The sequence below is a fragment of the Dipodomys merriami genome, unplaced genomic scaffold, assembly GCF_024711535.1.
Source record: "Dipodomys merriami isolate MVZ:Mamm:240054 unplaced genomic scaffold, mDipMer1.0.p SCAF_4, whole genome shotgun sequence".
Classification (NCBI taxonomy): domain Eukaryota; kingdom Metazoa; phylum Chordata; class Mammalia; order Rodentia; family Heteromyidae; genus Dipodomys; species Dipodomys merriami.
This window is the reverse complement of record NW_027205603.1, coordinates 54085233-54098661: the sequence shown is the minus strand read 5'-3', so window position 1 is coordinate 54098661 and position 13429 is coordinate 54085233. Positions and strand designations below refer to the sequence as shown.

Genomic DNA, 13429 nt, shown 5'->3' with positions numbered 1-13429 from the left:
GGAGCTAAGAACAATGGTTTGGAAACAGTTTTCTTTTGAGAAGCTTTGAACTGTAATCCCTGTTTCAACTTATCTCTTTTTCTTCTGAATGTATTAATTTGATAATAATTAAATGACAAGTCAAACTAAACTCTTGCAAGTAATCCATTTTATTTTTTCTGATTTTGTCACATACGCTTTGTTAACAATTGAAAACAGACTATATTTAATGAAGGTGGCAAAAATGATAGCACTTTCTTTCAGAGAATCCAGAATTCCAGCAAAATAGAGAGGAAAAAATTAGAAATTGTAATTTATATAGAAAAATTTTAAGATTTCTCAGTTACTATGGGTGAAGAGGAGAAAATACAGCTCAAAAGAGAACTTGGATATTTCTGGGCCACTGCTTTTTTAATTATTAACATAATTGGGGCAGAAATTTTTGTGTCCCACAAAGGAGTTCTGGAATATTCTTGCATGAATATAGGGATCTCTCTGTGTGTTTGGATTGTCTGTGCTATATTGTCCCTGACAAAATCTCTTTGCTTTGTAGAGATAAGTGTAACTTTCCCATGCAGTGCAGCTCACTACTTTTTTCTGAAGAGATGCTTTGGCCCCATATCTTCCTTGTTGAGAGTTTGGACATCCATTTTTCTAGGACCAACAGTGACTGCTGGTCATGCCTTGATGCTAGCTGAGTATGGTATCCAACCTTTTTATCCCGGCTGTGTTACCCCAAGTCTACCAAAGCAATGTCTGGCCCTGGCTGCATTGTGGATGGTGGGATTTCTGAATTGCCGTGGAATAAAAGAGATGACCTGGCTTCAGATGGCAAGTACAAATGCTGAAGGTGTCCATACTTAGCATCATTTCCCTAAGTTGAGTGTTTATGCTGGTAAGATGGAGGCAGAAGAATGTAGAAAGGTTTCAGAACATTTTTGATGGAGACATTCCAGATCTCTCCCAGATAACAGAAGCCATCTTCCAAGGATCTTTTTCATTTTCAGGAGGGGGATGCATTACATTTGTAGTAGGTAATTAAAAATATATTAAGAGAAAGTCAAACCATAACTTAATTGGATGTATTATGCAATACACATCTTTTTATGGTGTTTTGAGTTTTATCTTGAAAAATTGATTGCTTTTTCCCCCTGCTTTGGCTTTCTGTATCAGTATATGTCAGCATTAATTCTTTTTTTTTTTCCTGTTGTACCCGAACTCTTATGGATTTTTGGTTCTTCTTCTTTTTTTTAATAGAACATCTCTTTTTTTCCAACTTCATTTAATGAGACCACAAATACAGGACTCCTAAATTGATATAGTTCCATCAATGTGAGTGTAGTTCAATTGTAGAACTATTTTCCTCTTATGAAACTGTGAATTCAGGACTGATCAAATGTTGGACTTTGTTTGGCTTGACTGTGTTTATTTGTTTACTTTTGGAACTGTGTTTTATTCTAGCATTTTTTCTTCATAGATGAATATTGTGTTAAGTTTTGACATAATAATACAGATTGTTGTTGGATCCAGTTAGCCCTTTTTTACATCAAGAACTTCAAATGAATGATCAAGATGTAGACTGCAGAGTGACATTAAGATACATTATGTACTCATAAACTAACATGTTAAATTAAAACTCCATTATACAAGCACCTAAAGATAGTTTTTATGAAAAAATACAGCCTTCATACAGTACAGCCTGGGTTATAAGAGTTAGCATCTTATAGCAGTCTTGGATGTGTTTAAATGGTAAATTAACAAAAATAGCAATGTATGGAATCATGACAGAGGGGGCCCCACTCTCTAGACTAATACTTCTTGTGCACCACTTTTAGCTTTTCTTTAAGTGATTGTTTAACCAATGTCTTCTGGGTTTTGTTTATTGTTATATTCCCACTCTCTAAACTCAGGACAAAATTCCTCCGTAGATTCTAAGTCCTACCAGCACTGTGGGATCAAATTTCACTTCTGATACTTTGTCGTTGTTATTATTGTTACTGATTCTAAAGTTTAAACTCAAGACCTTATGCCCTCTCACTTGGCATTTTTTGGTTCAGGTTACTGGTACACAGCTGGTGCTGTGTACACAATAACCATTTGTTGGCTATTTTGGAAAGAAGACTTTGAAGACTTTTCTGCCCTGGTTGGCTTTGAATCTTGATTTTCTGATCTCGGCCTCTTGAGTAACTAGGATTTCAGGTGTGATTTACTAGTGCCCAGCTCATTTTTAACTCTTGTATCTTCAGAAATGCTACCATTAGTGTGGAAAATGTCCCCCACATTTTTTTTTTCATTTAGAACCAATCTTAAGGGAGATGAATGCATAGCAGTTTGTGTGTATGTGTGTATATGGTCATTGATAGAGAGGATAGAAGAACCCAATTAATGTTGGATGCATGCATAATTTAAAAAATGAATTTCAGAAATGATTTTTACCAGTGATGATTTTGCTTTTTTATGAATTATAGGGAAATTAAAGGAACCCAGTAAGACAATTCCCATATATACGGCAATACCTCTGGTGACTGTGATTTATTTACGGCTAATATCTCCTACATGACTCTCCTGTCACCCAGGGAAATTCCTTCTTCAGGTTTGTACACAAATGGGCAAGACAATAATAAGGCGCTGGTCTTTTCTGCACAACTATAGAATCACTTTGCCTTTGTTGACTGTCTATTGTTCATTTGAAAGGGCCAATTTGTAATGTTCCAATAATACTGTGCCAAAGAGTATAATCTGGTTTGGAAAAAAGATTCATGTTAAAGCATGGCATTCCTAATAATATGGGAGAGGTAAGTGTAATGTTGATGTATAATACAGATTTGATTCAAAATCCTGCTTATCACCTTTCACATCTCTTCTCATCACAGTATTGCTGTACAATCAGTACTAAATCATTTAAAACATTTGATTTTCAGTGTTCTTCTAGGTCACACACACACAAAATAATCAATTTGAAAATGTAGGATATTAGCAGTTGAAAGAGTACATAGTAATGTTGAATTGCGCATGTAGTTAAAGCCAATATATAAAACAATCCAGTTATTTACCTTAAATAATTCTAAAATTTATGATGAAAAAGAGGATACACTGAAATTTTGACTAAAATAATTACTACTCAAAAGCCTCAGTTGTATAACAAAGAATAAAATATGAAGAAAATCTTACAAGAGATGAATATACATTTAAAAATAAATAGCAGACTCACAGAATCAAAGGAGAGGTGAAAATAAATGAAAATTAGGAGAAATGGAAAAACTAGGGGTACTCACATTAGCTTTCAACCTTGAGTCACTATTTTGCCTTACGTGGATAACACAAGAAGTATTTTCACTGCAAGCTTTTGTAATTTGATTTCAGTGTCTTTCAGTTTATAATTTTTAAACTTTGTTTAAATATTGAATTGATATTTATCAATTTTTTACAAACTAAAGTTAAGAAAATAATCAGAACTATATATGAAAAATGTACATTTAAGGAAGGTCATCATATAATTAAGTATTGCAGCAAAAAATTGGAAACAACTAAAATACTCAATAAGTGAAATAAATGACTTAGCTAAATCCATAGAGTATTCTGAGCTTTTAAAAGATCTATTATTGAATTGAATGCTGGTGGCTGATGCTTGTAATCCTTGCTACTCAGGAGGTTGAGATCTGAGGACTGAAGTTAGAAGATAGTCTGGGACAGAAAAGTCTTTCAGATTCCAATATCAATCAACTAGCAAAACATTGGCCTGCAGGCATGGATCAAGTAGTTGAATGCCATCTGTGAGTAAGATAGCCAAGGAACAGATGAAATTCTGAGTTCAAGCCCCAGTACCAGTGCAAAACAAAAATTGAATTAAATGCTATTAAAAAAAAATATACAGCATAGTTTACTGCCAGTGGCTTCTATCTAGCTACTTGGGAGACTAAGATTATGAGGATCATTGTTTGAGACCATCCTGGTTGTATTATGTAGTCCAGGCTGGCCTAAAACTTTTGATGCATCAGTCATCCAAGTGTTGAAATTTGAGGTACATAATCTCTTACAGGTGTGCTGAGAGTCATGAATGATGGTAAACAGTGGTAATAGCAGCTACCTGAAAAGTGGTTCAAGTCTGACCCAAACAAGAGCATGAGAAAACAAGCAAAAAGACCTGGGGGGTATTACTCAAATGCTCTTACCTAATGAACAGGAGGCCCTGAATCAAATCCCTGTTCTATCCAATCAACCAACTGAAAACAAGCAAAGCTCTACCAATGTGGAATGAGTATGCAAATTCATTAGTGATTACATAATTGAGTACTAAGAACATCATGTTTGTAGAATGTCCATTGGAAATAAAGGAATTTTCTTTACATGATGACAAACCAGTATTTCTAAAATGTCTCTGGAAACATCAGTGTGTGGAGATATAGTGCTTAGGAGAAACAATAAACAATACTGCATTTATGATGAATAAGAACTGAGACAGGAGATACTTTTAAACAAGTTCCAGTATTGTAGGATAGAGCCAAAAAAGAAAGTGATATGATACTTGACACTATTTAAAAGGGTTAATAGCTGGGCATTTTAGTACATGTTTGTAATTCCAGCACCTTGAGCAACCAATCACAGGATGATTTTGTTTTCTGCTATCCTGGACCACACAGCTCTTTGTCTCTAGATAGATAGATAAATAGATAGATAGGTAGATAGATAGATAGATAGACAGATAGATAGATAGATAGATGTAATAGAGAGATAGATGACAAAAAGTTGGTTAAAAATAATGATTTATGAATAAGAACCATAGATGATATTTTAATTCTGTCACATTTGAAAATTCTTAGTTTGTTATGAGCCAGTATATTGATGTTCCAGAGACTCCCTGGAAACCAATCTACATATCAAGAAAATATAAACTGAGACATTAGATTCTATCATACTCACACAGGCGACAGACAGAACTGAGAACTTGTTTCTCTGTGGAGGAAGAAGTGGTCTGTCCTAGCACATAACTGCATCTGATGAACAGGGCTCACGTGGATTCTCATGAATATGGGGGGCCTTTCTCCATGGGTGATCTTCATACCTATTATCACTTTAAATGAGTGTTCAATGACCTCTTCAGCTTTAAGTACAGAAAACTCAAAACAAAACAAAGCAAACAAAAATACCAGACAGAAGGTTCCCTTCAGGTTGGTGTCTAGTAGGATTTCTCAGTTTCCATACTACTGGTGTTGGGGACTGAATTCAGGGCCTCACCAGTCAAGGTAAAGGACCATTCCCAACCCTGGAATATGCATCCCATCGTGTTCAGCAACATCCTTGGTCTCCACCCAGTAGTTGCCTTAGCAACTTCCTATCTCCCCAACTTGTGAGAATCAGTTTCCAGACATTGCTACATGACCCCTGGAGTGTAAAATCACTTCTGCTGGGAAGCAGTTTAGACAAATCTCAAATATCATAAACATTTTTACTGGTGTGTTATTTATTTCCTTGGTCATTGTGGTTCATTTTTCTAAATGGTTTCCAGTGGAGTATGACATGAATAAAGATGCCTCCTAGCTCAGAAGTGTTGCAGTGTGTCTTTCTGATCCTTACTGTATCTATTAGCATTCTGATAATAGAACAAACTTTTGATCATCTGTTCAATGAAACTGATTTATTGTTGAAGTTATTTCTTGGAAACTTAGTACTTGCTTGTCAGTGAGTGAAGCACTAGCTTCATACAAGAGAAATGAAGGATTCTTGCTCCCAAAACAATTCTGGTCTTTTGTGGCAGACATAAAAATGGTTAATGAAATGGATGCATAAGGTTCGGGTAAGGATAATACAAGGAAATAAAGAGGTAACTTTTCTCAGTGATTTTAAAAAATTGTGCTTTTATTGTGAGATAATATTATTCAAAGGTTTTTCATTAGATCCTTATTCATAACCCACTTCCTCTGGTGTGTTTTTGTTTCTCTGCAGTGGCTATGACAATGACGTGATCCCTCAGTTAACATGGATTGTTCCTTTTGCAATTTCTGCCTCATTATTTAGCAACATTATGATTGATGTAATTGATGTCTCAAGATTATTTTTAATTACAGGCCACCTAGACCAACTGCCTTTGTTATTTAAGACACTTAATATTCACTCCTCTCCATTCATACCTGTCCTAGTAAATGTCATTATGGTATCCTTTTTATTAACTCAGCAAGCCTAATAGAGCTGATAAACTGTGTATTTTGTGATTCTCTTTGGACCGCATCAATCATGACTAGAATACTGAAACTGAGATACCAGGAGCCCCACCTATGTAGACTTTATAAGGTAAAGTGGGTTTTCTAATTATTTTTGTCTTTGGTAAAAATAATAATTGCTTGTAACTATATTTGAAGAGTATTTTTAGAACATCTAGGAGTAAGTATTTTTCTACTCAACGGAGAGTGAAACATGTAAAGATAATCTGGTCTTCACTTCAATCCTAATTTCTATTGACTAGGCTTTAGTCAATATGAAATCTGTTAGGTGCCATTGAATGGTTTATTAGAGAGAATGATAGTTGTCTGTGAAGTGGGACAGATCATTATGAGACTTTTGACCAGAGATTATGGGGATTATTAATTAGGAATACTAATACATAACAGTATTTGATATAGTCAGGATCAAATTTGGTGAATGGGAAATAGAAGAGACACAGGAGGTCACAAATGACAATATCTACTGTTCTGAAATGCCAGCTTCTTCTAATCATTGTCAAATTCTATCTCTTCAAATTTACTACCTCTAAACTTATTTTCCAGTCTAAATGAGAAAAAAAATTCATAGGACAGGAGAGAGTCCTTGAAGCGTAGGCATAGGAAGAAACAAAAGCTTGAGTGTAAGAATATAATCAGAGAAAGATGACCTAACTGAAAATGAAAGTCTTTTGCTTGGTTCAGTAGCATGTTTAAAGCTTTTTTTTTTTTTTGTCAGTCATGCAGCTTGAACTCAGGGTCTGGGCACTGTCCCTGAGCTTTTTTGCTACCACTTGAGCCACAGCTCTATGTGCAGCTTTTTTACTGGTTAATTAAAAATAAGAGCCTCATGGACTTTCCTGCCTGGGCTAGCTTCAAACCGTGATACTCAAATCTGTCTCCTAAGTAGCTAGGTTTACAGATGTGAGCCACTAACCTCTGGCTTAAAGCTTTGCTTGGATGATCACCCTGTCTTCTCTCAATAACACAAATGGTGTATATTCCTGTTAGGCCCACTTACAGAAGAGGAAACTGGTTTAGAGGAGTTAAGTCACTTCCTCAAGCTCACAAAGCAGAGAATGCAGACAAGACTGAAATCCTGGCAGTATCTTTGGAGTGTTTGACTCTTACAAAGTACAAAATATATGAATGCAGAAAGAAAGTAATATTCTCATCACCAGCTTTGCTTGATTTGCAATCAGCTTTTCCTTCTACCTTTTCCGCACATCTATCACTTAACAGTTGCATGTTTGAATACTCATTTTAAAGAAGGGACTAGATTTCAGTAAGACTTGGCTCTTGCCCTTTAGGCTGGTTATAATCTTTGTGGACAGTCAAGTGACTACAAAACCAAACTTTGCAAATTGATGCACAGTGTTATCCCCAGGCTGCTCAGATATCCCCAGGATGGGGGATGCCATCTAGAGTAATCCTCCTTGGGGACTTCCCAAAGTCTAATCTCTTTATAGTTTCACTTCCAGCAACTTTTAATCTTTTCCTTCATTTTTGCTTTCTGACCCACATTTTGTTAGACCACTGACCCTAATTAGCTAGTTTGAGAAAAGTTATGAACCAATAATAGGTTTGTAATACACTAAAGAATAATATATGATGAATATTAAGAGCCTGGTTTCAAGTCTAAATCCTCAGCCTATTTTCTAACTCCATCACAATCTACTGTTTTTCACATCTACAATGGGAATGCATAATATACCCCCCTCCTAGGAGTGATGGGTGGATTAAATAAGCTGAGAAAAATCCACAGTGTGACACTAATGGCTATCATTGTTTATATGATCATATTATTATTTGACTTATATTCACATCAAAAAGAAAGCAAGAAAATGTCTTCAGTTACATGGTGTGTGTGTGTGTGTGTGTGTGTGTGTGTGTGTGTGTGTGTGTGTGTGTGTGTGTGTGCTAGTCTTGGGGCTTGAACTCAGGACATGGGCACTGTCCCTGAGCTTTCTTTTGCTCAGAGCCAGTGCTCTACCACCTGAACCACAGTTCTAATTCTGACGTTTTGATGGTTACTTGGAGCTAAGAATCTCATGGACTTTCCTGCCTGGGTTGGCTTTGAAACTCAGTCTTCAGAGCTCAGCCTTCTGAGTAGCTGATTACAGGCGTGGGCTACTAGTGGCTGGAAGTTAGGTTTTTTTTTTTTCTTGTTTGTTTGTTTCCAATTATGGGGCCTGAACTCTGGGCCAGGGTGCTGTGCCTGAGCTCTTCAGCTCAAGTGGCTCTTCGAGCCACAGAGCCACTTCTGGTTTCCTGTTGGTTAATTGGAGATAAGACTCTCATGGGTTTTTCTGTCTGGGCTGGCTGTGTACCATGATCGTCAGATCTCAGCCTCCTGAGTAGCTAGGATTAAGGGTATGAGCCACCAGCCACCCCCCCCCTTTGTTGTTTTTTGTTTTTGTTTTTGTTTTTTTTGAAACAGAGTATCCCTATGTAGTGTCAGCCTGTGGGAAATCATTGTGTAGCTTAGGCTGGCCTCAATCCAAAGATTCTCCTGCCTCTACCAAGTGCTGGGATTACAGGCATACCGCCATGCCCTTCAAAGACAATCTTAAATACAAGTAATTCAGATTTTCTTGTCTGCCTTTATGAGTGCTGGTTCTCTTCTCTCAATTTTTTGATAACTAATACTGAGCTGTGAGATGATAGGCTGTCATGTCTCTTTAAAGACATCTCAAAAATGAATGGCCTACCACCACATATGGTAGCCCACTTGTAATGGCAGTATTCAGAAGGCTGAAGCAGAAGGATCAGGAGTTCAAGGCCAGTCTGGGCTATATACAAAGCCTTGTTCCAAAAAAATGGAAAAAAAAGAGACAACCTATTGAATTTTCTCTCTATGTTGAGTAATGTTAGGGACAGTACTCTCATAATTCTAACACCAACACGATATTAGGGATGGATCCTTAACAGTGTTGGCAAACAAAAACAAAACTATAGAGAGAATTGCTCTAGCCATTTTTAGTATTCTTATACCAAATATACTAAACCTTTAATATACATAGTATATTAATAATCTTAATATACTAAGCCTATAAATTCATCCTATTTATCTTTGGATATTTACCTGAGCAACAGAGGATCTTAAAATAGTCTTTGCATTTTTTTTGTTCTTATTGTAAAGGTGATGTACAGAGGGGTTACAGTTAGATAAAGATTACACTTCTTGTTAGACAATGTCACCCCTTCCCTCTCTCTCTCCTAGATTTTCCCTCCCATTCCTGCCCACAGTTGTATAGTTCATTTTCAACATAGTGTCTAGTGAGTATCACTTCTGTTTGTTCACCCTCTGTCTACCATTTCTGTGCCCCCGCCACCCTCCCAAAGATAGATAAATGAGCAAACAAGACAAAAGGAAAAGAAACAAAAAGAAATTACCTCTTGTTTCCATTTCCTGGAGTTCATTTTGATAAATATTATTTTAGATGATCAGATACACAGAGGTACTGGTGCCTTTGCGCTCCTATCCTACAAGTATTCTCCTTTGGTCTCTCTGTGTGTGAACACCTAGAGACCTGTATAATTTATCATGTCCCAGTGTATTTTTTTCTTTTTTACCATCCAGTGTGTTTACTTGTAGATTTATAGGCATAGAATTGTAGCTACCACAAAAGTGGGAAATCATGCAAATCATGTTTCTCTGGGTTTGGCTTACTTGGATTAATATAATTTTTTCCAAGTCTTTCTATTTCCTTACAAATGCACAATATTATTCTTTCTGATGGATGAATAGAATTCCATTTGTATGTATACTACATTTTCTTGATCCTTTTGTCCAGTGAGGAGCATCTGGGCTGAATCTATATATTGACTATGGTAAGCAGTGCTTCAATGAAAATGGTTGGGTCTTGTTTGTGTTCTATTGGATAAATGGCCAGGAGTGGAATTGCTAGGTCATAGAGAAGCTCTATATTTAGTCTTTTGAGGAATCTCCATACTGCTTTCCAGAGTGGTTGAAAAAGTTTACATTCCCTCCAACAGTGAAGTAGAGTTCTCTTTTGGCCACATCCAGACCAGCATGTGTTATTGTAAATTTTCTTGGTAGTGGCCATTCTAACTGGAGTAAGGTGGGATCTCAATAGAAGATGGCCAAGACACATGAAGAAAGTCTTTGTCTTTTTTGTCTTAAATTTATTACTGACTTGATGTATTTTCTAGGGAAGACTTTATGACTTTTACCAAGTCTTTGAAACTCCTTCTAAACGTATTTCTGCTTTCTAGGTCAGAAGATGATATTGTGCCATTTAAATGTCATGGTCATTTCCATTCACAAAAAGTCGAATGCTAGACACTTCATTCACTCCAAGGAAAACTCTGACGATGGGAGTCTGGCAATTCCTTCTTCTCATTTATGTGTGTTATAAGCCAGGTTTATCTAACTCATTAGGCTAATTTAGCTTGGTTTCTACTATTATATTCTTATTTTTATTTATGTAATATGCATCTCTTGTATGTGGATTTTCATATTTATCATGTTTTAAATTTTTTTTCTTTTTCTCCTAGGTCTCTTTACCATTTGTATTTATAACAATAGCCATCTGCCAGTGCTTGGTTCTGATATCACTGATAAAAACTCCAAAGATGCATTATGCTTATGTGACTTTATTCTCAGCAGACTACTGTTTTATATACCTTTCATACACTTTAAATTGAAGTTGGTTTGGTTTGAGAAACTGAATTGCTACTTACAATTGTTATTTAATATCTGCATCCCTGATGAGCTTGACAAACCAATGTTAGAAATAGAAACTTACAGCCTTGGAAAAACACATCACGTTCCAAATAAAGACTGAACACATGATGAAATAGTAATGATAAAATTCCCATGGTAACTTATTTAAATGAAATAATGTATGTAACAGTGCCTAGGATAGACCCTTGCCTTTAAATCACAAAGAATTCATTATGCATAACTAAAGCTCTGTGGGGTTTTTTTGCTGAAAAGTTTGATATATTAACATTTTTGATCCCATTCTTCTGCTATTGTAATCAAAGTTAATGATTAAAAATAAAAAAATATTCTCCTTTTCTCTCTTAACTTTTTTGGAAAGAGGCTGATTTTAAGACAAAAAGGACTATTCCATTTGCCCTGTTCCCCTTTTTCCTCCAGGACTATTTGAGAAACTTTCGTTTTTAGTTTATTTTTCTTTGAGGTTCTTTCTTTAAATCCATAGGTGTCTTGGAAGAATAGCATTACTATGTCTTCATTTGACAAAAATGGAGAAGTATTTACAATCTGAATGCAATTATATATATATATATATGTATATACATATACATATATGAGATGTGTATAATAAATAGTAAGTGGATAGCATCCCAATAATTCATTCAACTAGTATCATCCAACTTCAAACATTGTGTCCAGCAGAGAGTTTAAAAGGATTTGGATTAGATGCCTTTCACAAAGTAGAAACAATATAGTAGTGACCACCTTTATTAGCTAGCTCTATCCTTCACCTCTTTATACTTTGCATGTGGCTCTTGTCCAATTTGAGGACCCATCTCCTGGTTTGGTAGTTAAATTTGTTCTCTTCCTCCTCTTTATCTTTTGAGATAAGCTCTTACTATGTTGCCCAGACTGACCTCAAATTCTGGGGCTTATGTAATCTTCCTGCTTCCAACTCTCAACAAATGAAGTGGCTGGTACTACATAGGTGCCACTATACCTAGCTTATGGTTAACTTTATATGTTCACTTGCCTAGGTCATGATGCTCAGACATTTATTTGGTCAAACATTATTCTGGATGCTTCCCCAGGTATAAAATATTTTTAAATAAATAATCTTTGCATAAACCAGATTTCCTTTTGTGTGTGTGTGGGTGGGTAGGATTCACTCAATCAGCTGACCCTTAATAGAATAAAGTTTGACTTTGACCTCCCCCAGAAGGAGAGAATTCTCAGCCTTGAGACTTCAACTGCTATATCGGCTCTTCCCTGTATCTCTAGCCAGCATGCACTATAGAATTGGATTCTCTGGCATCTATAATCCTATGAGCCAGTTCCTTGAAATACCCATTCCCCTTTCTTCCACATACACATCCATTGGAGCTGTTTCTCTGAGCAGCCCTGGTTAAGCACCACATATTCTTAGGTATAGAAAAGATACCTTATTCTTGCTTACCAGGGACAACTCTTGCTCCTGTATTGTGCTCTTTTCCCTTTTGTATAATTGTTAATCATCATTCAAACTTATTCAAAATTATATTCAAGTTAGAAGGATAGATATAGCTAATTATATTATATCATTAATTTCTGAGGCAGTCCCTTGTGGGCCTGTGGCACAACAGTCCCTTCATTCCCTCACACAATGGCCTAACTCTCTTCTTCCTATGACCTTTTGTAGAAAAGCGTATACAAAAAATGATATTTGAGCTTATTTCCACAGAAGTCATTCACATTTTGCAGATAAAATACACAGCTTCAGATTCTAAAGACATGAAGATATCTGAATTATGCATTAGAAACACCCACAGATTTGATTGATATCAGAATTCAAAAAGAAGTTGCATGCCTATAGAACTCTTCCAAAACACTCGCCCACCTAGGCTTGCAGGCTTCCAGAGTGTAGGAAAGATGCTGGTCTTATCTTTGCACAGCTCTGCCTCTCCAAAACGTTTGTCTAATAAGAAGCTGCAATGTAATCATTACGTGTGAGGGAAATCTAATCGTCTTTCATGTGATGTCCCTTCGTTTGGTGGCAGTCATTTCATCATGGTTAAGTTTCCTTCAGATTAAAAGTTTTAGGTAAACCAGGCACCAGTGGCTCACACCTATAATCCTAGCAACTCAGGAGTCTGTGATCTGAGTATTGTAGAGGTTGAAGCCAGCCCAAGCAGAAAGTCCATGAGACTCTTATCTCCAATTAATTAATCCCCCCTCCAAAAAAAGTCAGAAGTCTTGAGCAAAAGAAGCTCAAGAATAGTATCTAGGCCCTGAGTTCAAGACACAGGACTGGCACAAATAAATAAATAAGTTACATAATTAACTAATGAAACAAAAAACTCCCGCCGATATTCAAGAGTTGCTACTTTTGAAAACTATGGTCTCTAAAAACCATGCAATCTTTCTAGATAAGGCCTGGCCATAGAAGGGTAGAATGGAGCTATCACTTAGCATGTTCTAAGTAGAGTTTTATTCAATGTTTTGGTACTACTGTGTATTTAAATCACTAAAATCTTCCTCATGAATTTCAGCCAAGTCATATCTATTGTAAGACTGGGTGCAGTACTACCTG

At 36.2% G+C, this 13429-nt stretch overlaps 1 protein-coding gene across 1 annotated transcript; it reads left to right on the top strand.

Annotated features, from left to right (window-relative positions):
* Window positions 1-327: 327 nt before the first annotated feature.
* On the top strand, window positions 328-10984 carry Slc7a13 (solute carrier family 7 member 13). Its single transcript, XM_069991702.1, is given in 9 exon segments — window positions 328-816; window positions 818-1013; window positions 2448-2516; window positions 2519-2572; window positions 4922-4934; window positions 5923-6146; window positions 6149-6267; window positions 10695-10788; window positions 10791-10984. Coding segments are annotated over 9 exon segments (1452 nt in total).
* Window positions 10985-13429: the final 2445 nt, after the last annotated feature.